General features: G+C 39.9%; 1 protein-coding gene across 1 annotated transcript in view; it reads left to right on the forward strand.

Moving 5' to 3' along the window:
* The window catches only part of LOC126424629 (uncharacterized), a 117,073-nt gene that overhangs the window by 40,792 nt on the left and 49,187 nt on the right, over window positions 1-27,094 (forward strand). Inside the window, exon 4 of the mRNA XM_050087363.1 lies at window positions 15,587-17,071. Within this exon, the coding sequence (XP_049943320.1) occupies window positions 15,587-17,071 (1,485 nt within the window). The remainder of the gene's footprint in view (window positions 1-15,586; window positions 17,072-27,094) is intronic.

Raw genomic sequence — 27,094 nt, forward strand, 5'->3', positions numbered from 1 at the left:
TAATGTTGTCCACCACAAATCCTGTATCCTGTATCATGTTCATGACACTCTCTCCCCTATTTCGGGATACTACAAAACATACTGCTCTTCTTTGAACTTCCTTGATGTACTGCGTTAATCCTATCTGGTAGGGATCCCAAACTGTACAGCAGTACTCCTGAGAGAGGACAGATGAGTGTAGAGTAGGCAGTCTCTTTAGAAGATCTATTACATTTTCTAAGTGTTCTGCCAATAAAATGCAGTCTTTGGTTCGCCTTCCCCACAGCATTGTCTACATGTTCTTTTCAATTCAGATTGTTTGTGATTGTAATTCCAGGGCACTTAGTTCAATTTACGGCCTTCAGAACTGACTCATTTATTGTTATCATGTAACCAAAGTTTAACGGATTTCTTTTAGCACTCATTTGGATGCCCTCACACTTTTCATTATTTAGGGTCAATTACCATTTTACACACTATTTAGATATATTTTCCAAATCGTTTTGCAATTTGTATACAACCAATGAGTTGTTCTGGAATTCCTGTGTACCACCAGTGAACTGCCCTGGCATTCCTGTGAGCTTAACCATAAAACAAATGCATATCAATAAGTTCTTCAAATGTGTTATTACCATTCATGAAGTCAAAACATAACTACAGCATCTGAAGCGTGATAAGCAGATAACTCTACAAGGCCTCACATTGACTAGCTGTGTGTTCACAGCACAGCACCAGTGGATGGAAGTAGTGAACTGATGGACGACAAGCACTAAGTAAACAACTTTCTGTACAGGTTGTGCTATACTAATCTAGTTGGGCGTTTACAATCTTCCATCCCCAATAATAACATAGTGACAGTGGTTGGATGGAAGTGATAGGTGGCCAAACACTTCCCACTGCTGTGGAAACTTTTTCACATTTCATGCTATAGGTTTGTTATTGCAAAACATTCTAAATTTCGTCCTCTACTGTCTCCCAAATTTTTAAAGTGTCATTCCGTAACATCCTGTATAGATGGAGAGTAAAAATAAAGTGTTGTTACCGAGCGAGGTGGTGCAGTGGTAGCACACTGGACTCATATTCGGGAGGACGATGGTTCAATCCCGCGTCCGGCCATTCTGATTTTGGTTTTCCGTGATTTCCCTAAATCGCTCCAGGCAAATGCTGGGATGGTTCCTTTGAAAGGGCTCGGCCGACTTCCTTCCCCATCCTTCCCCAATCCGATGAGACCAATGATCTCGCTGTTTGGTCTCTTCCCCCAAACAACCCAACCCAAAGTGTTGTTGCAGTTGGAAGGATATATTGAGATTTCTACTCTCATTGTCTTACTGTGTTTGCTAACCTAAAAATTTTAAATTGATAGATAAGAAACATGCAGTGGATTGTGTGTCATTCCCTTGGTAGCCACATCATTCAAGACAGTTTTTGGAGATGTGCAAAACTGTGATTTGAAGGCAGATGCTGTGAAACTGGAGGCAGATGATGTGCACTGTATGAGAACGTAAATTTTCTAAAGTACATGTAACTGATGAGGAACGGTCAGATTCACCAGACAGTTAACTAGCTGCAGTGCTATTTCTGATGTTTCACTAGCCTTCACTGTCACCACATTTGCCCATCTTCACCAGCTTCTAACCTAGAAACAAGATATCCTCGTGGCATATATGTCCATGTGATTGTTGGTGTTTGCCCAGCAGATTGAATTTTCAGTCAATGTGTGGTTGGTTTCACAGGTGTCAGGGACAGGGCTAGAACAGAAGGTGGTAGGTGAGGGGATGAGGAAAGGCTTGTACTGTGATCTTCCCAAGGGACACAACCTTAAGGACAAGAATTGGAAGCTGGAGTGCATAGGGACAAATAGAAACCTCCCATAGGTTGGGTGACTGATAGACTACCACTTTGGGAGGGGTGTAAGGTTTTTGAGGAGGATATTCTTCATTGCAGGTTACAACAAGTGACAACTGTAGCCCTGGTGGAGAACTGGATTTAGTTGTTCAAGTCCTGGGTGATACTGAATAATGGACAAGTAATTAGTATCTGTGAAAAAAAGTTTGATGTTTGTGGTGATAGCATATGGGAACACTTTTTCTCATTGAGGTTGGTAGAGTATTTTCATTCTGTAAAGACTTGCTAAGTCCTTTATTGTACTTGGAGACGAAGACTGCTGATCCCTGTGGGTGAGATGTCCACAGATGGTTGTGTAGGAAAGACTGGTGTGGAATAGAACGTAGCTGTCAAAGTTGAGGTATTGCTAAGGAGTTTCTCATTTCTTTACATGCCTGTCTAATCCTTAGCATGCTCTATGTTTGGTGACACACACACACACACACACACACACACACACACACTAACTAACTGAGGTGCCCATTTGATCTCAAATAAAGATATTTGCTCCCTCTCTTCACCCAGATGAATAGTGACCAGGAGCTCATGAAATGAAGACCAAGATGCTTCCAAACTACTTCATTAATCACTGAAATAAGGGCATTCACTTTGTAAAAAATTGGAACTATGGTATTTTTTACACTAGAATAGAAAATTTTGTATGAGACAAATTCAGTGACATAACTTCTTTGTAGACATAAAGATACATTTAGTATTGAATGGTGGGCTCCATGTGGTTCCCAAGTCGTGCAGTGACCGTAAACCATAAAATTATCAAATATGCAGCAACCAGTCGCAAGATCATGTTTTATTTATTCACTTTTGCAAATCGATATCAACTGACTAACAGCCATCATCGGTGCTTTCAACCATTATTTGCCATGAGTCTTAATACTGTCTTAAGCAGAGGTCAAACATACCTCTGCTTAAAACAGTGGTCCCATCGAACCTGAGAAGTAATACGTTGTGATGCATGCCCTCCATTTTGAACAAATCTCGCGCAGAATTCACAAGTGTGCTTGCGCTGTTGGCAGTGTGAAGCACATGCACACGAAGTTGAATAGAAAATGGGTATTGTGTGGATGCATCTGACAAGGCTCTCAAGAATAGTGTTGAATGGTGTCGCTGAAACTTTGTCATATTTTGGTGGAACAGCTTAATGTCATTCTTGGACTGTGATGACTGTTAGTGAAGCATCTGAGGAGGGCATGTTTATGTTGTGGTGAGAAGTACGTACCACTGGTGCCCCAGAAAAATTGTGCATTGCAGTGGAAGTACCACAGCACCGCCATCTGGATAATGGTGAAATCTCCTGAAAGTCACTGAGAACTAGCAGTCAGCTGGGCCAAATTCAAAGGCTCAGTAGGATGGCATTCCTCCTTGTCCTTGTTGTATCAATCTATATGGTTAATGTATTTACACCACTTCTCTATTGCTGATCTTGATTCCTCACTTTGATGGGATAATGTCCTCATCTCATTTTATTAAATACCTGTTTTGCAGCTGTGGACAGCTTTTAAAAATACCCCAATATATAGGAAGCAGTAGTGGTCATTTTGTAGTCATCCCAAATCTGAAGAAGCACTGTCTTCTTTGAACTGTGGTTCTCTATAGATGTCCTGTAAAGGTTTAAGTGGTTGTACTGTGGTTTTCAGTGCTGCTGTGCAGCAAAGATAACTGCCAGCCTCTGAAATGACTTTTGTGTTCGACATTGTTTATTTAATAGCACAGGAATTGCTACCAGCAGAAAAATGTGATGTTGTCTCTACTAACCTTGCTTTAAATATCTAAGACAGATCTGATGACTGTGAAGATTAAATAACGCATATTTCCTGGTCACCATCTTCAGTGGATTTGAGGTTTCTCTCTCACCTGGTTCCTCACTTATATCAAAGTAAAAGTGGCTTCTCTCATGTAAAGAGGTTTTCCTTAATCCAGTTCTAGCAGCTGCATCTCTCACTTAGGGAAGTTTAACAAAAGATTAGAAACAAGATAAGGAGTGCACATGGAAATAAGAAACACAGTAATGACTTACAGCATAATTAACCAAAATATTATTATGTACAGTGATATACTTATGTAAAGAAAACTTTTATTTTTCATTGTTTTCCTGTTTTGGTACCTTGAACATGATTTCCGGTCTTACCAGACATTGGCTGATCAGTATTCATTGAAAATTCAAAATTGTCTAGTGCTTTTAAAGCTTCGTGCTTTTCCTTATAGCGTCTTTCTGCCTCATCAGAAAATCATGTGTGTGTTTTCATTTATGACCTCGGGCGTACAGGCACAGTCTGCAACATTGTTGTTTTACATATGTTCGTCAACAAGTTTTACCTGGAAAGCACTTGAAAAGCAAACATGTCTCATCTGCATTGTGTTAAATGTTGTCGGGTTGCTACCCGTTGAAGAAAATCGCTAGATCTTCAGATGTGTTGATCCACTGATTTGCTGTCTGCAGCCAATTTGTTAAAAACAAAAACATTTTGTTACTTAAAACCATGTAACCAACCATTGTTTTTTGGTGTAGTCATGAGCTTTTCCTTTCAGCAGTAACACATCTGTGGGAATACTTTGTGGATGTCGATATTAGGTAGATGTAGATATTTTCAGCAAGGGTTTGTTTGTTTGTTTGTTTGTTTGTTTGTTTGATCGATCCATTCCACGAGGAACTTCTCAGTGTTAAGAAATTCTTAACCTTTTAATATTTCCATGTCTCTCAGACCACTAAGAAGTAATTGTAACATTATGTTTTATCATCTTATAAATTATGGAATGAGGTTAATCCCATGGAACATAGGATCTCACTTTGTAACTCCACTTTCAAACACACTCCAGGTTTCAAGGTTAAAATGTAATGCAAACACTGATTTGTGCTTGTCTCTTAGCTTTCTCAGCGTGCGGAGAAATGGTGACTTGCATGTTTGTCTGATCTTTTATAAACTAAGCATATGCCATTTCCTATAGTAATTCCAAATAAACAATGTTTGCTTTATCCGCACATTTCTAAAGCATCCAGATTGGGAAATGTTTAATAATAGACACATGTTTACTGTATTTTAAATGAGGTGTGATCAGAAACTATTGAACCTTTAGTTGGCAGAAATACATTTATTTGTTCATATGTACAGATCCCTACTTCCTTTCAAAATAGTCTCCTCGGTAATGCACACAATTCTCCCACTCCTGCCATTGTTGGAAATGCTTTTGGAATGTATGACGATCAGCTGGGTCATCACATTCCGCACAGTGTCTTCTCTCAACTCAAATCGTGTTCCTTTCAGGGAGATTTTCAGCTTAGGAAATACTCGAAAGTTACCAGATCCATTTAGGGGAAGGAGGTGGTCTGAACAACAGCAGGAATGTTGTCTTTAGGATAAATGTCTGAATCGGATGCGCAAAATGGACAGCTACATTATCGGGATGGAGTGCTGCCCACAGACCTGGTTGTTTGCACCGCACAGTGTCACAAAGAGCCTCCTATTAGTACTGCTTTGTGATGGTTTGTTGTCATAAATTATGGAATCAGGTAAGATGATGTAACATAGCACTTCACTTTGTTACTCCTGTTTCAAACACACTCCAAATTTCAAGTTTTGTTTTTAAAAGCTCTGAGATATTTAGCGAGTCTTGGAATGTTTATCAGAAAGACAGATTAGATGCCATAGGAGGGTAGGATTGTTCATTGCAGTCGACAGAAATATTGTGTCTACTGAGGTTGAAATTGAGTGTGATAGTGAAGTTATTGGTCACGCATAACAGGTCTAAGTGAAACCAAGTTAATTGCCCAAGTTAATTGCGTAATGTTTTTGCCAACCACTTGACTCCGCTGTGACAATTCTAGTCATTAAAAGAAAGTCTATGCTCAGTTGTCCGTTAATACCTTGATTATGCAATACTAGTTTGTGGTGACTTTTACCTACCAAGTACAGACTGGGACATGTATGGATTCATTGCAAGGAGTACAGACAGACAGTCTTGTGAAGCGCTTTTGAACACTTATTCCGAAATCTGTGTTAAGCAGCTAGTTCAGCAGTCCACGTGCAGTGGAAGTATCTTGAACTATGCAGCTACAAACAGGCTGGGTCTAATCGATGGTGTCAGTCTAGAGTCGGGGATTAGTGATCGTGGTGCCATCATAGAGACTATGGTTATGAAAGTTAATAAATCACTCAAGAGGGCTAGGAGAGTGTTTCTGCTGGAAAGAGCAAATAAGCAGTTGTTAGCATCTTACTTAGACAGTGAACTGTAGTCACTTAGTTCCAGAATGATGGACATAGAAGAATTATGGGCTAAGTTTAAACAGATTGTGAAGCATGTTCTGGACAAGTATATGCCTAGTAAGTGGATTAAGGACAGAAAGACCCACTGTGGTTTAATAACAAAATTCAGAAAATGCTAAGGAAGCAAAGGCTGTTGCACTCTTGGTTCAAAAGAGAATGAGCAAATGATTAGTAGAGATTTGTGTGTCTGTGAAAAGATCTATGTACGAAGCATACAACAGTTACCACCATCATTCCTGGGCTAAAGATCTGGTGGAGAATCCAAAAAATTCTGGTCATATGTAATCTCTAAGCGGGTCTAAGGCTTCCATTCAGTCACTTGTTGACCACTCTGATTTGGCGGTAGAGGATAGCAAAAGGAAGTTTTAAATTCCATGTTTAAGAAATTATTCACTTGGGGATGTCAGATATTTCCACTGTGATGAGTGCATCTCAGTTTCTGGATCGAACCCTTAAACTGACGCCTACTCCTATCTCATTCACAAGTTCTCATAGTGTGATATGATGGTCTTTAGTGACCAGAGTTCCATTCTAGCTCAATGGTATTGTCATTTTTACTTGTTCAGGGCCTGCTTGAACATGGTTCCCTGACCTCTGATGTGCAGCTGTCCTTGAAACGGTTGTACCACTCCTTTATTTGTGAGTTGATCATGGCATCATCCCTGAAAGACTTGGAATCCTGTGAATGGTTTCCTCTTAGGTATCACCAAGCTGCTGGCAAAATTTGACGCAGTATCGCTGCTCAATTTGTTCTGTCTATATACAAGTTACTGGAATTCGACGAGTACCTCGACACGTCCTCACTCGAAGGCCGACTGCCAGTGACAGTTGTTTCCTGCTGGTGAGAAAAAAATCACAAGTATCAGTCACCACGTCTTCACTGGAGAAAGTCTGTCACACTTCATTGGGTTATGGGGGAAAGAAGGAAGTTTGATACTTTTTGGACACGCCTCGTATTTAAATTTATGCATAAAGTAACTCAAGCCATTCCTGCTTATCGAACCAGAAGGTCAAGAGCATCTCACAAAGGTCCAGACATGAAAAAACAACTCTCTCTTATAGGTGTGTCTACATTCACACTTATAAAGGTTTTAAAGGATCAGAATTATGGGACTTAATGGTTAATCTCACTTATGGAATTTTTTATCCTAGTTAAACAGTAGTAGCAAATAGGAGTCATACATGTTTGTTGGCTGCATCTTTGGCATTTTTTGAGTGAGTAGCTTAGGTTGTCCGGAGGCTTTGTCTTCACAGTATTTCTTGGAAAGAACACTAGAGAGATGACAAACATAGTTTTTAAGATAAAAAATTTTAAGACACATCATTGATACCTTTGATGGTTAAAATTACTTTGTTTACAAACTCTAGGTTTGCATTTTCAGCCAGTGGACATTTTCTTCTGGAACAATTTCTTGCTTTAGAACTTGTTAGAATTCAAAGAGTGTCAGACAGAGTGTTAGTGTCAACGTTACACAGTCCATCTCTGATGACTGTGTGATTTATCCAGGCACAACATGCACACACGGTTTTAATTATGCTGGCATCTCTTTCATACATTTCAGCACGTTTTGGTGAAATAGCACTAATAGAGGAGCAGTTACTGTGAAGAAATGGCTTAGTCACAACCTACAGGATTGTTTGCAGGATGATCTTTCCACTCCCCAGCAGAATGTGCACTGATCTGAAACTTTGTGGCAAGCTGTCCTCTTATAGGTTGAGTTGCCTGGGTGCATCTCTCAGTCGACTCCAGTGCTTTTCAACTATGCCTGAAACACTACAGACTCTCACAGGCAATGTATGTCAGTGTGTCTTGGCATAGTTCAGAAATGCTAGGAGGCCCTGACAGGACTGTTCCTGAGACATGCTTGGATTTCTTAGCTGGTAGAACCATTTCCTGACAAAGGGAGAGATATGGGCTTGAGTTATGGTCTGGTGTACAGTTTTAACCTTTTGAGAAGTTTTAATATGGAATATATTCTGAAAGATTCATTTTATTTACGTCTAATTGCCCAAAGTGATGATCATTTACACTGCGAATGCATGTTATCTCAAGGATAAAGCAAATATTTTGCAGTGTATCTTGCATCATAGAAATTACATAACTTTTATGCAAGTGGTCGTTTTTTATTCCGTACAAACATTTAAAGAGAATGGAATTTCATTAGATGAAGTAACTTTTCTCTGCCTTTTATATTCAGTGTTTTTCAGCCTTCATGTGTTGTAAGGTACAATGTACCCGAGCTGAAACACCGTAATTTGACATGTCTGTAATAAAACATGTATTCGATACATAAAGAACATTCACATAACAGTGAGTACACAAAGTTTTGTTTGTTCAGTTACACATTTCTTTATGAGCCCGAGGAGTGGTATGGAGGATGTCTAGTTGATACTCAGTTTCTCTCCAGGTATTCTTTAGCATATGTGGTGTAACTGTCTCAGTTGCAGCTCTGGTCTTCTCATTAAGCTGTTCCAGAGTTGTCTTTTTGATATGATACACCCTGCCCTTAACGTATCCCAGCAGGACGAAACCAGGAGAGTTACATTACCGGAGTGGCCATGGGATTGGACACCTGTCCCAATCCATCTTTGTGGTAATTCAGCATTCTGTGTGTTATAAACTTTCACATGCCAGTTTGGAGGTGCTCCATCCTGCTGGAAGAGCAGTGTGCATGTCAATGTCTTATGTGAGGGAACTCAAAATTAGCTTATGTGTCAAGACATGAGTGACCAGTCGTAGTTGTCACTGCAAAGAAAAAAGATGTAATAATTTCATCCTCCATTAAGCCATACGAAATGTTGACTCTCTGTGCTCCGAGAGTATGTCCACTACCCCAAATTCGCACATTTAGTCTGTCAGTCTTTCTGCTGAAGTGAAATGTTGCCTCATCGGAAAACAATCTCAGATGAGAATTTGCTGGCTATGTCTATCTGCTGAAGCTTGTAATTGGCAAACGTTTCTCACTTGGGTTTATCATTGGGTTTCACCTCCTATAACTACTGCAGTTTGTATGCATAAAGCTTGTGTAGCAGGTCATGCGTAGTTGATTTTTTGACACAGAGTTGATGTGATGCCATGTTAATGGATTTTGTAGGACTTTTTGCAAACATATTTGAAATGGTATTAAGTTTAGCCTCTTGTAGAGGAGATGGTGAGTAGCAGTCATTTTGTTGTGCCTGTCTGTGACTCAGCGTCTCCTCTACATGGTGAGTAGCAGCTATCTCCTTCATAATGTTGTTGTTATTCCATCTTGAATTTTCCATTGTTTAATGGTATCCCCTGGAGTTTACGATGATCCTCCACCGTGCTTCTTAGCAACAGATCCTGTTTGTAGAATCTCTGCTTTTCACACCTTGATTCTAGTGACATTGGGAAGGTTTCTGTGCTATTCTAAGCAGAAACATCACTGAACTGCAATAATGAATCCGAATTCTGCATATCAATACACAGATTATGCCTTTTCAACGTTAACTACCATTTTCAGTTATTTCAAAATACTTCAGTTACTTTGGTTTTTACCTCTACAAATAAAAAAAAGATTAAAAAGAAAAAAAAAAAAAAATGAACTTGTAGTAAAATTGTAAATAATAAAATCCCATGGCTAATCTACCATCTAACACACAACAAAACTGGCTGGGTTGGTTATTATGTTCAGTAAAAGTGTTTCAAATTGGGGCATTTTGAGTGACACCCTGTATTCATTTTCAGTACAAGATCAACAGTAAAATTACTAGTTGTATACTGCAGCCAGTAGTTGAACAATGGGGGATTCCCTTGTTATGGATTGTAGCTAAGTTCTCACTTCTCGACTGGCCTGTCACCCTGATGCTTCTTATGCTCAGCTTTGGCCTTACTTTAACCCTTGGTCGCCTTGTTGCATTTCCTTGGAGCTGTTGACCTGCTGTTCAGTTCCATTACTTATACCTTGTCTGCAGAGGGTCGAGGGCTGTAAGAGAGCTCATAACTATGCCAACTCACTACGAATTGAGCCAACCCTTTTTAAAAGAACACTTCTGTGTTTGATTGCTCAAATAAAACCAGTGCATAATAAGATGAACAGATCTTGCAGTAACTGTATATGGAGTGAATCTTTTGACATCACTTCAAGGAGTACATCAGTTAAAGTTACATACCAGACTTAAAACATTTTCGTTTCCTTTGGTGTTTATATTTCAGACAGCGTCACTCCCTCCCCCCCCCCCCCCCTCTCCCTCCCTCTCTCTCTCTCTCTCTCTCTCTCTCTCTCTCTCTCGCTCTCTCTCTCTTTCTTTCTCTGCCATCTGAAACACCGCCAAGCCACAATACCTAAGCATAGGCAATCTCTTCACAGCAGTGGAGATGCCCAATCGCTGTCGCACTTGCTGATGTCCTATATCTGCGTTTCATTCATTATCTCTGCAAATAAGGTGCACACAGTTGTGTGTTCACAATCTACTAACTATCTAAAACATGTTTTCTTCTCTCATGAGCATTTTTCGATGGCCTAAGAGGATAACAGTGGAACGTGTTATTCTGGAGAATCTCGTGTTACACTACAAACGTTGGTCAATTTGTTATTGAAGGTGTTCTGTCAACATTTTCTGAATTTTCCACATATAAGTTTTGAGAACACTGACCCACAATCCTATCCAATTTTGAAGGTGAATCCTTTTGTGAGTGCCTGAATGATTATGTTTTCACCATTTGACTGCTGTTTTATTTCCTTCTGGATACATTATTGCAGTTCTTTGTACCCAATATCGTTATTAAGTTAATGTACACATTTCAGTATTAATATACTTTTTACAACATTACACTTTACATCATGAAAATTATTGCAGTGCTTTGTACCCAGTGTTGAGTGATTACAGTTAATGTACACATTTCAATGTTAATGTACTATTCACTACATTACAATTGGCATAATGAGAAGCCATCCATAGTATACTGTTCAAACATGGCTTTCCATTGTTGTCATTTCAAAATTCGTTACACTGTATGTTCTATGTATCGATAAATTTATATTTATTATTTTACTATATTTATGCTGCAAACAATTTTACATGAGGACTAAAGATAATTCTGCAATGTACAAACATGGAGATGTGTATGTTAATTGCAGAATTAGTAGACAGTGGTGACTTTTCCGAAATTCCAGTAGTGTGCCCAGGGAATAATTCAGCTTGTAAATGTAATATCATTTACACAATTGTACCTCACTGTGACTTCTAATAATAATAAAATCATTGACCTTGTATGAATGCCAGTGTTACTGCAGTTCACTTAACTTTGGTCCACATTGTGTCTTCACTCATTCGGCATGTGACAAATTATTGTTTGTGATAACTTATCTGGGTCTTTGTAAAATAATGCCACAAGGGTATTACAGTAGTATCACATTTATTTTTTCTTCAGTATGAAAAGTGTCAGTCTACTGATAGATTGTCTGTCACCCACAAGGACTATAAGATTTATTTTCACTTGCAGAGTCAACTTCTCCCTTCAACTTGGAGATTCAGTTGAGCAACACTGACGCCCCAAGCACAGTTTCCATCCCCTAATTAACCACTAATTCCTGTTTCTGTATAATGTAGGGCAATCCTATACTCATGTGACATCCAGTGAGTGCTGAAACTTAACATTCCTGCTCTTGAAATTGGTTGTGAGCTTTGTTGACATAAAGGTAGGCAGCAACAGTTGAAATAAATACACACAGCCACCAAAACAAAGAAAACTAACTGTGCAACATACCAAAACACAAACAAGCTATTCAGTATAGTGTGAAGAACTGTAGGCAGGGAGGGCAAGAAGAGCTCATTCCAGGAGATAGAAATAGGCACAGGGTTCAGACACTAAAGGCAACATATTGTTGTTGTTGAAACCATCTTTCTCTATTCCTTACTATCCGTGCCATTTGGTTATAGTTTCTGCAGTTCATTCCACTGGTAATACTTCGTAATATGGATGTTCCGGGTCTGCTTTTTAATTTTTTTCTCCTTAATGTTTTTCCTCTCAAGATGCTTTTTATGAAATTGTTGCATCAAATTAGGTGCAGTTCTCACTGGGGTGATAAGATATGCAAGAGAGGTTGCACAACAGGACAATTATCTGTGCAACATGTGTTCCCACAGAAGTGATATGACAAAAAATGAGACACAGCAGGCGGCAGATCATCACATGTAGTGATGTAGTATATCGTTGCAAGCTTCGGTACAGACAAATTCCAAATATGTCATATATTTAATCGAGAATGGAAAATGGCGTGGCTCTCCTTCCAGCGATAAAAGCAGTTTCAGTAATTAAGGTGAGGACAGTCAGTGATCTCTACAGTGCGGATGCACATCAGGCTCAAACTCATTGGAATCGGCGAAATGTCGTCAGTAATCAGAATACGGGCAAGAGATATTACAATAGTAGTGTGTGGATAAGTTGAGAATTTGGGTTTGACGAGCAGCGTGCTAGAGCTGGGTTTGAATCCCAGTCTGGCACAAATTTTCAATGTTACCCATTGAATTAAATCAGTCTGCATTCATAGCCAGTGTCTGTAATTCTTTTGTGTCTTAATTCGCAGTGGTTGCTGAGTCAAAATGGTGAAACCACATATGTAAAATTTCTGAGTAATAGCTACATTTCATATCTGGCACTGTGTGACCTAAAACACACCAGAAGTAAATTGGTCAGCAGCTACATTTTTTTACTGCAAACTTTTCAAAATATGGACTGTGTGTTAATTGTTCTCAAAGTATCACAATAACTATGGGCAACAGCCAAAAGAAAGCACTTTGTGATCAAGTTGTGATACAAAACAATAAGATGCAAAAAAATTATTTATTTTCTTTTCATTAGATAGTTTCCTCAAGATCAAGTAGGAAACACTGCTTAGTAAAGAATACACACAAATTTTATGCAGAAAGTAAAGGAATAACTGAGAAACTAACTATGTGGATGGATGTGCTTTGTCTATATGAAAAAAGCATGTCAGATGACTTGAAATTTACATTCCAGTGTATCGTATAAAACACGTCGAGCCACCAGTACTCCATATTCGTCATGTAATACGACAGATGGTATGGAGTTACGTTGCTGTTGTCTCGGTGCGAATCAATTAAGTCGCTTCAACTACATTTTGTGCATTCCACCAGTGCGGGTTGCTTCCGTGTTGTATTGTGGGTTGCAGCACATATATATCAGCTCAATGAGAATTACACTGTGGGTATCCTAGTAACTTAGATTCTCTTCTCTGTATCACGCTAATTGATGTTGTTTTCTCATTAATTTCTTTCAGTATTTGTTCATTAGATTTCTTTTCAGTCCAGAATGTTTTTGTGGCTCCTCTCTGTATCCACATCTCTATTGCTTCTATTTCATTTCTTTTCGCGTTTCCCCATGCACATCCAGTGCTTAAAATACTCCAAATAAATGTTTAGAAGAATTTTGTTCTTTCTTCTATATTAAAGTGGTGATAATAAATAAGTTACTCTAATTTCTGACTGCTCATTATAATTCTGGTGTTATCTGTTGCTGTACTTTCCAAGTAGCAAAATTCAGTTACTTCTGTTAATATTTTATGTGCCATCTTAATGTTTGCCCTTATTTGTCTGTCTGATTCACCAATCACCATTATTTTATTCTTATTGGTATTTATTTTTAGTTTGTGATTATCCAGAGCAACATCATCATCATCATCTTGCTTTGAATGATTAAGCTGTTGCCTGTTCCAAACTCACAAACAAAAACATTCCCATCTCTTTCGAGTAACATATAGTTAATATCCATTTCAGAATCTGCTAAGATTATTGTATCATCAGCAAACAGAATACAATGTATTCATTTACCATTAACTTTCATCTCTTTGATGCTGCTCTTCATTGTTTGCATAGCACTTTCTGTAAGTAAATTAAACAGATAAGTTCACAGCCTACTACAGCCTTGCAAACAGTATCTTCTAGTAAACTCTATAATGAATGTGGCATACTTTTTCCTGTTCATCTCATTTCTTCTTCCTAAGATCATTTATGGTGGAATTATAGTTTCTCTGGTTCCTTTTCTTGTCCAAAATCCAGGTTGGCCTTCTCCTAGGTGTTGATTAATTTTAGCTTTTAGAAACTAGCATGGAAAACAGTAAAACATACATATGTCTTTTTCCAGTCACTAAAATTCTCATTGCAGAATGGATGCTGTACTTGAGAAAGTAAACAGTGCTTTTTGTTGTAACGTTCCTCCACCTATATACAACATACTTAATTTGCTAATTCAGTTCACACACTGTGTTGTACTCTGTTAAGTTAATGAGTACACTGCAAATGATGAGAAAATAGGAAACAATACATTAATGTATTGATTCTTAACTTGATGAATCAAGGGTGTCCATGATTCATTCTCGTTCAGTACTGGTGTCCAAGGCTTGTTTGCTTTTGGATTATGGTTCATTACTTCATAAATCTCACATTTTTACATTCTGAAATAAAAATCAAAACACATTGTAATTCCCTTAATTTATTCATAAAACTGTGTCAAACAAATACTGAGCAACTCACTACTAATATTAACAACTGAACTCTGTCACTAGCTAGTTTGGCCTGACACTAGCCCTTATATAGGATTCTGATGGTGTGCACCTTTTGCAATATTGTTGTGATGATAACTGTTCATAATCTATAATGAATATAAATTTGTTCAAATTTATTTACATATGACAGCATGATTCACAGAAAACGGTAGTATAATTTAAATAAATTGTTTTGAAAGGTGCAAATCTTTCCTATGCTTTATACTGTAAAACGAGTACTTTTGTTAATTAGTTTTGAAATGTGCAAATTTCATTACAATGAACTGGGAATCTTAGTTCCCTACAATAGTGGAGACCCAAATGCTAAAGTTTTATCACTTTGTACAAAAAACACTGTTCTAATACATACTGAAGACTAGCCAATTAAAAGTTGTTGATATTACAATTACTCAGTTTTGTCATTAAACATAATTTTATTAAGTTTGTTTTTTTGTGGACCAACTATTACTCCTCATGCCATTATACAATGATTAGTGTACATTGAAAATCAAGACAAGTCTATAAGTATATTTTTATGTAACGAAATGGTCATGTATTGTGATGTTTAGTAACCAGCTGTATTGTGTAGCCCAGCAGGCAAATATCAATCTGTTACATTACATTGTATGTTCACGTTGGCCTGATTGAGTGTTGTATTTGCTTTTTGTGTGTGTGTGTGTGTGTGTGTGTGTGCGCGCGCGTGTGCGTGTGCATGGAACATTGCCCGTATTCTTCTTGAAGTCTGCTGTGTGTTTTTATCAGTGTTTTTGAACACAATAATTTCATGACATAGTATGTGATATTATATCGGGTGTATGTAAGTGGAGGACTCTTGTGTTTGTGAAACATTTTGTGCTGAAATGAAGAGGAGACATGAAACGCACAGAAGACCAACAGCCTTGTCTGGTGTTCTAGGGTGATGGATCCGTGCTGGTCACGTCGCAGTTGCAGAATCTGGAGATGCCAGTACCGGTGACAAGCACAGGACAGAAGCATTGGAATGATGTCAACAGTGGACCTCTGACGAGCAAAGTTGAGGAGGCTGATCCGAGGTTTAGTATACATATTCACTCTCAGAGGGAAGATGCACAAGATCTCACAGGGCTTTCACTCCAAAGAAAGGATCTGCCTTTAATGGAAAACTACGTATTGGCCACTGCCCGAAGATGCCCAAATCGACACGAGGAGGACAGATTTAAGTGCAGTCTCTGCAGGCGAGTTTTCACGAAGCAGGAACACCTCGATATTCATCTCTGCGTGGTAGGAAGGTTGCGGCCACGTAACTCTGTGTCTCAGTTGAACAGCACTGTGAAGGTAATGGTGGAAAGGACAATTGTGTGTGTCGTGTGTATGACCACTTTTGCCAGCCAGCACGAGTTGGATACCCACTTCGCAAAGGCACATGGCAGTGTAGATTTGGCTGCAGATGCTGACGGGACATCTCGGAAAACCGTGCAGCCGGATGCTCAGGGAATCTTCATCTGCCATTACTGTCAAATGGCTTTCCCGAGCCGGAAAGATCTGAATGTGCACCGTACGCAGGAACACCAGAGTGCCAGGGCAAAACACTCGTGCACAGACTGCGGACGTGCCTTCTTACGGCCAGTCGAGCTCTTCCGACACCAACGAACTGCCCATTCTGACGGAGAAGAGGCTGCCTCCTGCATGTTCAAGTGCCCGCAGTGCGGCAAGCAGCTGACGACACGTCCGGGCTTCGAACGCCACGTCGCCACACACGATGCCAATGCACTCAAGCACGAGTGTGCTGACTGCGGGCGCCGTTTCTACGACCAGGCCAGGCTGAATGTCCACCGGAGGATACACACGGGAGAGCGGCCCTACGAGTGCCGCATATGTGGTCACCGCTTCCGGCAGCAGCCGTGTCTCATCCGCCACCTGCGAACGCACGCCGTCGACACTGGCAGTGTACCGCTGTCGGTAGCCCGTCCGCACTCATGCCCCGAGTGCGGGAAGGGATTCTCGAACACATCACACATGGCAATACACATGAGGACGCACACGGGAGAGAAGCCATATGAGTGTGCTTACTGTGGGCGTAGGTTCTCAGACAAGGCCCACCTCTTAAGACATATGGCCGCACTCCACCCAGATCCGGACGCTCCGCATCGGTGTGCCGACTGTGGGAAGGTATTTGCGGACAAAGCGAGACTGGAAGATCACGAACGAGTCCACAGGGGTGAACGGCCCTTTGAGTGCCTGGTGTGCCACAGAAATTTTACGTCGATAGCCTACCTGAGAGTGCATGCTGAATGTCATCGGGAGAAAGCAGCTTGTCCATATTGCCACAAAGCATACGCTCGTAAGTACAGGTTGACGGTGCATATCAGGAAGGCACATCCCGGCGAAAGTGATACTACAGTTGTCCCATACACTAGCACAGTATGAATGTACGTACTGTGGAGCAAAGTTGTGAAGACTTGCTATTGTTTTGGTGCTCTGTGTGTAGGGGAAGTGGCATAGATAATTTTTGTTGCTGATAAGCTGCAAGATTAGCTCATACAACTTCCTCTGGAATTGTCTTGCGAGGGAGATATAATAATGAGAGGATATCAGAGAACACTGAAGTTTTAGGGGAAGGGGAGGGAAGGGAAGAGGAAGAAAGAAAAAAATCATACAAAATTACAAAAGTTGGTGCTTAAAAATGCTAGTCTCTGTCTCTCTCTGAGAAGAATGTCATATGGGTTCAGTCCTTCCTCTGTTATTGTGGAACAAGAGTCTTGACCCTATTACGAATTGAGCTTTCAATGTGATTCTATTTTCAAGGACTGTGGTCCTTGACAATTTACATAATTACAATTTTCACATAATATTTTTTTAAACTATTGTATGCTATGAGCACTGTAGCAATCTTTATTGCTTAGAAAAATTCAATTTTGCAAATGAGAAATAGAAGTTTGTTATATTTCTATAACAGTTCACTTTGTTTCATGTCTATGGCTGTTGCATGTAATTGTAAGTGTGGGACTGGAGTGACATATTGTTGAACAGCTCTTGGTTGTTTGTCACTTTGAGTTTTAGGAACTTTATAAGGTGATAAAGTTTTTGTTTCATAATATGTATAAATGTCTGGTTTTGGAACTGTGAAATGAATATATATTTAATTGTAAATAATCTATAGTATAAACACATTAAGAGTTTATGATTTCTGCTATTTTTCGTTCATAAAACATAATAAATTCAAAGCACAAGTTGTCAGTAAGTTTCTTATTGAACATAAATAACTTAGGAGTAAGGGAGACATTCACCCACTAGCAGAAACATTGAGTCGTTCATAGGTGCACACAGAACAAGATGAGAACTTCCTTCCGAACGAAATTGAGCTAGACCGTGCATGCAATATCAGACTCTCTCTCTCTCTCTCTCTCTCTCTCTCTCCAGAGTCAGTGAGCTCCAGTGCACAATCAACAGGATGTGTATTGGGAGGTGGTGACCGGGCAATGGAAGGGCCAACTATTGCAGAAAGGGTGTGCGGACTGACTAAGCAGAAGTTGAGTCAGGGAGGATTATGGGAGCAAAGAATGTATTGCAAGGATAACTCACTTCTATGTACTTCAGAACAGCTAGTGCTGGATGGAAGGATTGAGATGGAATGGATTTTTGAAGCAGCCATTGAACTTAAGCATGTTGTGCTCAGCAGGGGGTGTCCCAGCTGGGTAGAGAAGTTCGTTCTTGGCCACAGTTTGGCTGTAGTCATTCCCATATACTATGCGGCGAATGTAGCAGAACTGGTATACGACATTGCTACTTTCACAGGTGGCCCTGCCTCTGATGGGAAGTCTGTGACAGGACTGGAGTTATGTGCCAGGTGGGTGAATTGGGCAGGTATTGCAGCTGAGTCCGTGTGGCAAGGGGTAGGAGTGGGAGTGACAGGGATGAACCAGGATGTTGTGTAGATTGAGTGGGCTAAGGAATGCCAATGTAGGAGGTGTGGGAAGGATCTTGGGTTGGATGTCTCTTATTTGCAAGCATGATGATGGGCAATCAAAGCCCTAGTAAAGGTTATGGTTCAGTTGCTCTTGTCTGGGGTGATATTGCGTGACAGGTGTGGTGCTCCTTTGCGACTGGTTCTTGGGGTTTGTTGGGGGATTAGGGGTGTATCAGGACATCGCACGGGAAGCCTATTTGCGGGCTAGTTTTTTGGGGGGAGAGGGAGGTAGTGCCTGTGAGACCATCAGATCAACATACTGCACAAGGGAACATCACTGTAGATATACCATCCAGGGGTGGCCAGACTGTATGGAAGCAACTTTTTTGTGTGTAAGGGATGACAGCTGTCAAAATGCAGGTTCTGTTGGTGATTAGTGGGCTTGACATGGACTGAGCTGTGGATGGAGCAATCAGAGGTGTGAAAGTTAATGTCCAGGAAGTTAGCACATTGGGTTTAGAAGGACAAGGTGAAGTGGATGGGAGAGATGTTGAGATTGTAGAGGAATGAGGGTAGAGTGTCTTGGTCCTGAGTCCAGTTCATGAAGATATCATCAATGAACCTGAACCAGATAAGAGGTTTGGGGTTTTGGGAAAGTAGGAAGGTTTCCTCTAGATGCCCATAAACAGGTTGGCACAGAAGACTGTCATAATGGTGGCCATGGCAATGCCACAGATTTGGTTATATACCCTCCCCTCCTAGGAGAAGTTGTGCGTGAGGATATAGTTTGTAAGGTATGTGAGGAATGGGTAGTGGGTTTGGAATTGAAAGGATGTAGGGAGAAGTAGTGTTTGATAGTGGCAAGGGCATTGGGTATTAGTGTGAAGGGAGGTGGCATCAGGACAGTGATTAGTAGTGATCCAGTTGGTGATGGTGTGGGAATGGTTGAGAGTCACTGTAGAAAGGCTTTGATTATCTATCGTCATGCCTGGAAATGAGGGATATCCTACCCGAAATCATTCCCACCCCTTTAAAAGTGGCATTTTGTTGCCCACCCAACCTACACATCATCTTAATCCATCCCTGTGCTATTACCACTCCCAACCCTTTGCCACAGTGTCATATCCCTGTAAGAGTCTCGGGTGCAAGATCTGCCAGATTCACCCACCCACCACATCCCAGCCCAGTCCTGTAACAGACTTATCCTATCCCATCAGAAGCAGGGTCACATATGAAAGCAGCCTTGTCATATATCAACTCTGCAGATCATCAGAGTGAATGGCCACACCAAACTGTGGCCACGAACAAAGTGGACCACCCAGTGACAGAACACGCTGTCAACACAAGGTGCTGGAGATAAGTGGCTGCTTTACAACCCATGCCATCTGGCACCTTCCCTCCAGCATCAGCTATTCTGAACTACATAGATGGGAGTTACACTTGCAACACGTCCTTAATTCTCATACTACTCCTGGTGTCAATCTGCACTATCTCACTGTCTCCACACCATGTATCCAACAGTTTCCTTTTCTTCTGTTGTGTCCCAATCTCCCAGTCCACACCTCCTCGGCACTTCATTGTGTGCTGCCCCTTGCTGGCTGTGGTACACATGTCGCAGCCTAGCTTGTGCAGCTGTCACCACTCCCTCCCCATTTTCCTAGCCTACACACAAGCTGCCTCTCTGTGAGCTGCTAGTTACCCATCCCCAACTGCTCCTTGCACTTCTTGCCTCTTTCTCCATCTACCTACTCCACCATACACAACCCCCAATCCAGTCCACCCTCCAAACTGCAATCCTGCTATTATCTGTCCAGCTGGCACAATGTTGGTGCCATGCACGCATATGTACATATATATTTCTACTGTAGCTTGTCTATAGATTTCTTCAGGAAGCTAGCAAAGTGCTCATCCTCTCTTGTGTGTGCCTATCGGTGACTCAACACTTCTGCTATTCAGTGTGCATACCTTTTAGTCCTAAATTATTTAAATTTTGCCAGAAATTTCTTACTATATTTCTTATTGAATATGAGGATTAAATCTAGACTGTAGACGCTCTCCACTGATAACTTTCGCCTTAACTTTCTCAAAAAAGATGCCACCGGTTGCCATGACCTAAACTTAAGAAATTTGGCTGTGTACTTAGCAATAACTGTCATGTTTTTACTGGTATCGAATGTTTCCTAGTGCAAAAGACAGGTGGTGAGTTGCCAGTTAAATTATGTCAAGAATGAAAATGCTGTCCGCAGTCTTTGCACAGTATAGCTACATTGTCTTCATGTAAGATAGAACAGAACCTGCAGATACATCACATTATCTTCTTCCACATTAATGATCAGCTTAGCATAAATGCTAATCATATAAAAATATGTGTTGTGCTCACATTGTTACGAGCTCAATGAAAGAATTAATTTATTGGTGATAGACTTTTTTAATTTTAAACTCTTGCACATAAGTTACATGTTTTCACAAATGTATTGAAACTGCAGTAGCCAATAGAATTATATTGCTTTAGAATTTTTGTCACTAGGCACTGGTGAAACTATCATCAGTCTGTTGTGTAAAACTGTGATGGTAACATTTGAATAAGACTTTGCCGAAAATATTTTTAGAACTTAGTTATTAGGGGTGACTTCTTTATCCAGTTAATGTGTGAGGAAAAGAGTATTGTAAATAGGATAATTTAGTCAAACTTTTGTTGAATCAACATTCCTGATAATTTGTATTCAATCAGTTCTATTCATGGACTTGGAAGTAGTGTTCATTATACAGCAGATCACTCTTTAAATTTATTGCAGTGTTTTTTGTTTTTGATGCCTTCAGCTATTGGCTCTAATGAATGGTAGTTCCATAACTATCCACAGTTGTTTGTTTCTAATGAAAAGTGATTATTAAATGAAAAACCTCAGAAAAAACTGGTTAATTTTTGTATCCTAAGTCTAAATGGTCCAAACCTGAAGCATTTTACTTCTACCAGGATAGTGTTTAAAAAAGATGAAAAAGGCAAACATTCCTGCATGTCAGATGGTTACAGAGACAGCATAAAGTTCTTGTTCTTCTTATGCTTGCAAAAACAAGTGCACATGTAATTAAAAGAACTTGTGAGTTCTCCTATTTGGTAAAAGAAACAAGATTATAAATAGATTTTAACCTTCATTGGGTAATATAGAGTAAAAAGAAACAGGTATTAGACAGAAAAGACATGTTAAGACTGTGCGTGAAGAGAGAGATTGCGAGGAAATCAACATTTAACTGCTATCAACAGGTGAAATTTCATTGATCCATTCATTGTGTGCCATAGATCCCATCAAGCTAGACGAATATCTGAAAGACGTCAAGGTATAAATTAACAAAATGCATAGAAACTTAATCCATACATTGTATTAACAATAAATTGTTAATACAGGGTGAACAAACCTTACTGACAATATTATAGTATCTGTGGATGTTTTCTGGGTATTTTTGTACAAGGAATCTGTGGTCTTTGGTAGCCCATTACAGAGAAATGAAGCAATATAATTTATTCAGTTTGCTACCAGAAGTATCTTTGTTGCTTTGAAGATGACCATCAAAACAGTGAAAAACTGTGTAATGTGCTGTCACCAAAGTGTACAACACAAAACAAAGAGTAATGCTACAACTCTCAGATGGAACATTACTGTGATAACATTACTGTGATGTGTTTGCTGTCACTGTGGAAACAGCTCAGCACAACGTCATCGTGCCGCTCTTCTATCGCATTTTGTAAGCCTTTACACAGGGTGCATATTGGCCAGCTCTCCACCAGTAAATGTATGCATACTGTTGTGTGTCAATGCCAGTGTACAACTGACACTGCTGGAAAAATGAACCCGAGAGAGAACTGAGCAGTACTTAATGCGAACTCGAGGCTGCAAGTGTTAAGAGTGAATGATTGGAACGACTTCATTTCATACAAGACATACAACGCATACCATTAACATTAACCCTTGAGGAGGTGCGCCTGTGTACAAAGTGCACCAGTCTCACAAAACATTGTCTTGTACCATTTCATTGTTGTTTTGCAATTGCAAGCCCCCACCCATTCTGTGTGAGCAGAAGTAATATACGAGGCCTGTTTAAAAAATTCTGGAACTTTGTCCACAAAATTTTTCTATGCTCATATTTTACTTATTGCACATGATCCCTACTGAAATATTCTCCTTCACAATTGATACGCCGCTCCCAATGCCATTTACACTTCCGTAAGCAGTCTCGGTTCGCCTCATGCTGAATCACGCAAAGCACTGTCTTCGATTTTTCTTTTATCTCATCTATCATTGGAAATCTTCATGCTTTCAACAGGATTTTCACCTTTGGAAATTAAAGAAAAGTCTGCAGGGGCCAGATCTGGAGAGTACGGAGAATTGGGCAGAACAGTGATTTTGTATTTTGTGCAATAGTCACGCACCAACTGGGATGAATGTGGGGGTGCGTTATTGTGATGCAAGAGCCGTGAAATTTCAGGCTGTTTCCTTCTCACATTTTCTCGCAGGTGTCACATCACGTGTCAGTAGTACCATTGATTAACAGTTTGTCTCTGTGGCATGAATTCATGAAGAACTAATCCTTCCAAGTCAAAGAAAACAATCACCATGGCTTTGACATTTGACCTGACCTGATAAGCTGTTTTTGATATTTGAGAACCTTTCCCAACCCATTGTGAAGATTGAACCTTGGCCTCAGCATCATAACCGTAGACCCACATCACATCCCCAATTATGGTTGCCTTAAGGAACATCTCATTTTAATTTGTGCAATCCAAAAGCTCTTCATAGATTGCAAGACGAAAGTCTTTCAGGTCGTGACTCATGAGCCGTGGGGCAAACTTGGCAGCAACACTCCGAGATACTGTGACAGGATTTCATGACATGGTGCAACTAAAATGTTACATTCTTCTGTAGTCTCTCTGACAATTTCTATTCAATTGGCACACACAGTTTTGTTGAGGCTGTTGACATGAGCATTGTTGGTAGACATCGAAGGGTGTGCTGAACGATGAACAAAGTGCTCGGTTTAGAAAAGGTGTTATTCTGGGGTGCAGTCTTTTGGCTGCTCAAACTATACACCGAATAAGCAATGACGGAAATAGAAGAAATTTTCAGGAATTAGATTAAAATTTAGGGTGAATAGATATCAATGATGAGATGTGCTGGTGACATTACTTTCTTCAGTGAAAGTGAAGAGGAATTGCACGACCTTTTGAATGGGATGAACCCCCTAATCAGTATATAATATGGATTGAGGTTAAACCAAAGAAGAATGAAAGGATGAGGAATAGTGGAAGTGAGATTAGCAGTAAATTTAACGTCAAAGTTGGTTGGCAAAAAGTAGATGAGGTGATGAAATTCTACTATGTTGTAAGCAAACTAATTTGTGACAGACAAAGCAAGGAGGACCGAAACAGGGGAACAGCACAGGCTATGGAATGGCGAATGTTTTAAGTTTGTCCCAGTGCATCGGTTCTAAAAATGGAAGTTCAGCCACGCCAAAAGGACCTGTAAGTTACTGAAATGATCAATCAGAAAATAATCTTAAAAGTGTTACTCACGATCTGCAATCTGCCTGTCCACATTTTAGCTCACTGTGGCTGAAAAATAAAATCCTCCTCACTTCTTGAAAGGGTGTAAGGAAGTAATGTTAAAATTAAAAGTTCACCATTTGCAGTAATCGTGAATAGTCAAAAATTTATAGTTTCACACCCTTAAGTTTTTCATAAATCACATGAATTTTTACTGCTCTTGTCAGCAGTTGGCACAGTTCAGAACATAAATCTCACCAAAGTTCCATTAGCTACAAAGGCGTGCTGAAAAGTTATGCCTCTGAAATATTAATGTGAAAAGTCCTAAAGCTTTTTAAATAAAATGAACTTTATTAACATTTTACATCTTTATTCATCATGTGTACACGCCTGTTGCTCAACATAGTCACTCTGGCAACAAACACATTTCTCCCAGTGAGAGAATAGTTTGTTGTATTGTCACCATAGAATGTTTGACTTTGATGACGGAGCCACGACCTCACCTCTGCATGCACCATTTCACCACTATCAGAGGTAAGTCCTCGAAAGTGTTCTTTAAATTTTGGAAACTGATGAAAATCAGATGAGGGCACGTTGGGACTATATGGAAGATCATTGATGGCAGTGAACCCGATGCATTGCATTGTTGCAGGTGTCGCAGCACTTGCATGTGGTCTGGCACCGCCATGCCGAAGGATGGAATGCTCCAATTGTGGTGCGTTTTCTGTGATTAGAAACTCGATTACAGCATGCTGTTTCTCATGTACCAACATTGCACACCATGTTACACACTAAAATTTAGAGCTCTGTAGAGGCAGAGGGTTACAACATATGTAAGCCAAGGAGAAAGTCAATGGATTAATAAACATGACATGTAATATAACAACTGATATTGGGAGCAGTATCTAAAATTTGTAGGTGTTACTTTTCAGCACGCCCTCCTACAAATTTATTTTCTGAGACAAAGTTGTATAAATAATTCTAAGTACAGAAAGAAATTTTCACTCTGCAGCGGAGTGTGCGCTGGTATGCAACTTGCTGGCAGATTAAAACTGTGTGACGGACCGAGACTCGAACTCGGGACCTTTGCCTTTCGTGGGCAAGTGCTCTACCAACTGAGCTACCCAAGCACGACTCACGACCCGTCCTCACAGCTTAATTCCACCAGTACCTCGTCTCCTACCTTGGTAGAGCACTTGTCCGTAAAAGGTAAAGGTCCCGAGTTCGAGTCTCGGTCCAGCACACAGTTTTAATCTGCTAGGAAGTTTCATTCTAAGTACGGGCTAGTGCACCTAATTGTGCAAAAGTGCAATCTTAAAGTTTCTCATAACCACTCAAAATGTGTCCTTATGCAGCCATCCAAAGCTTGCGTTCCCAGTTGCAGCTAGCATCACAATGTGCTCCATCGTGAAGCTCAGCGCTGACTTGCTTTCTGACAGTGAGACACTGTTAACAAATGAACCGACAAAGCAGTTTTGGAGTTGGTTATATACCCTGGGTGCAATTGGGAGTGGACTGTGAAACGGAATTGCCACCTCTTAAAATGCTGGCACGCTTGCCTCAGTGATCTAACAGTGCCCTCCTGGCATAATAAATTATTAATAACTTTCCCAATTGGGAATTTCCTACCGTAGATCCATATTTAAGAAACATTTCATTCCTGTTTCATTTGTAATGCCTCCAGTTTTTTATGTGAAAACTCAAGGCTTTTTAAATAAAACAAACATTCTTCATGCCTACATATTTGCAGTCTTCCACCATTAGAGAGCTCCAAATTGTAGTCTGTAACATGGCGGTTTGATAATGTAACTATATCGGTGCGTGAGGAACAGCATGCTGTAATCGAGTTTCAAATTCGAAGAGTTTGTCCTCACGTGGAGCACTCCTTCCTTCAGCATGACAGTGGCAGACCACACACAAGTGCTGCGGCATCTGCAACAATGTGACACCTTGGGTTCATTGTAATCGATCATCTTCCAACAGCCCCTACTTGGCTACATCTGATGTTCATGTGCTTCCTAAACTTTGAGAACACCTTCAGGGATTTCACTTTGTGATGAAGTGGTGCAAGCAGACATGAGGTCATGTCTCTGTCAACAAAACCAGACATTGTACAGTGACGGTATCAACAAACTGGTTTGCTATTGGGAGAAATTTGTTTGTCACCTGGGTGATAAAGTTGAGAAATAAATATGTAGACATGAAGAATAAAGATTATAACATTTACTTAAAAACCCTTAAGAGTTTTCACATAAAAACTTCGGAGGCACTACTTTTCAGCACACCCCAGTATTTGGTGTGATTTTTCAAATGGAGCGTTAAGTGGTCTTTACATCTGAACTGTCAATACCGTCGTCATTGGACCCTTGTTAAATCACTTAAATTGTCTGAAACTTGGTACACCGTAATATCTTTCTATACAGAATATGACATGGTAATCTCTTTACATTAACTTATATTTAACTATTGGTTAATCTACCATGCTTTCAGTCCAGATTTCACATTTCCTTTAAAAACTCAAAGATTATTGAAGACAACTTTACAGAACATTTTGACATTATATTTTGCATCAGATTACACACATTATCAGAATGTCAACTCTGTTTATTTAAACGCTGCCAGTAACTGATGATTCTTGATTCTACACCATTCTACTAACAATTTACATAATTATACCAATCTCAAAATTTTATGTCACGCAAATGAATGTCAGTCAATAATACGCAGATTCAAGTTCTTGACTTTGGGGCTAGGTGGAAGGAGTATGGGGAGTAAAGGTGAAGAGGGCATTTCTAATTTCTAGTCAAAACAAATCTCTTAGTATCAAAAATCAGTTAATTAGCAGAAGAAATTTCTGAGAACATACATTTGTAGGACAGCACTGTATAGAAGTGAACCATGGACCATGGGAAAACTGGATAAGCAGAGTATCAAAGTATCTGAGATGTGGAGCTAATGTTGAAAATGAGGTTGACTGCTAAGATAAAAAATGAAGAGGTTC

Source organism: Schistocerca serialis, chromosome 10 (assembly GCF_023864345.2).
Source record: "Schistocerca serialis cubense isolate TAMUIC-IGC-003099 chromosome 10, iqSchSeri2.2, whole genome shotgun sequence".
Classification (NCBI taxonomy): Eukaryota; Metazoa; Arthropoda; class Insecta; order Orthoptera; family Acrididae; genus Schistocerca; species Schistocerca serialis.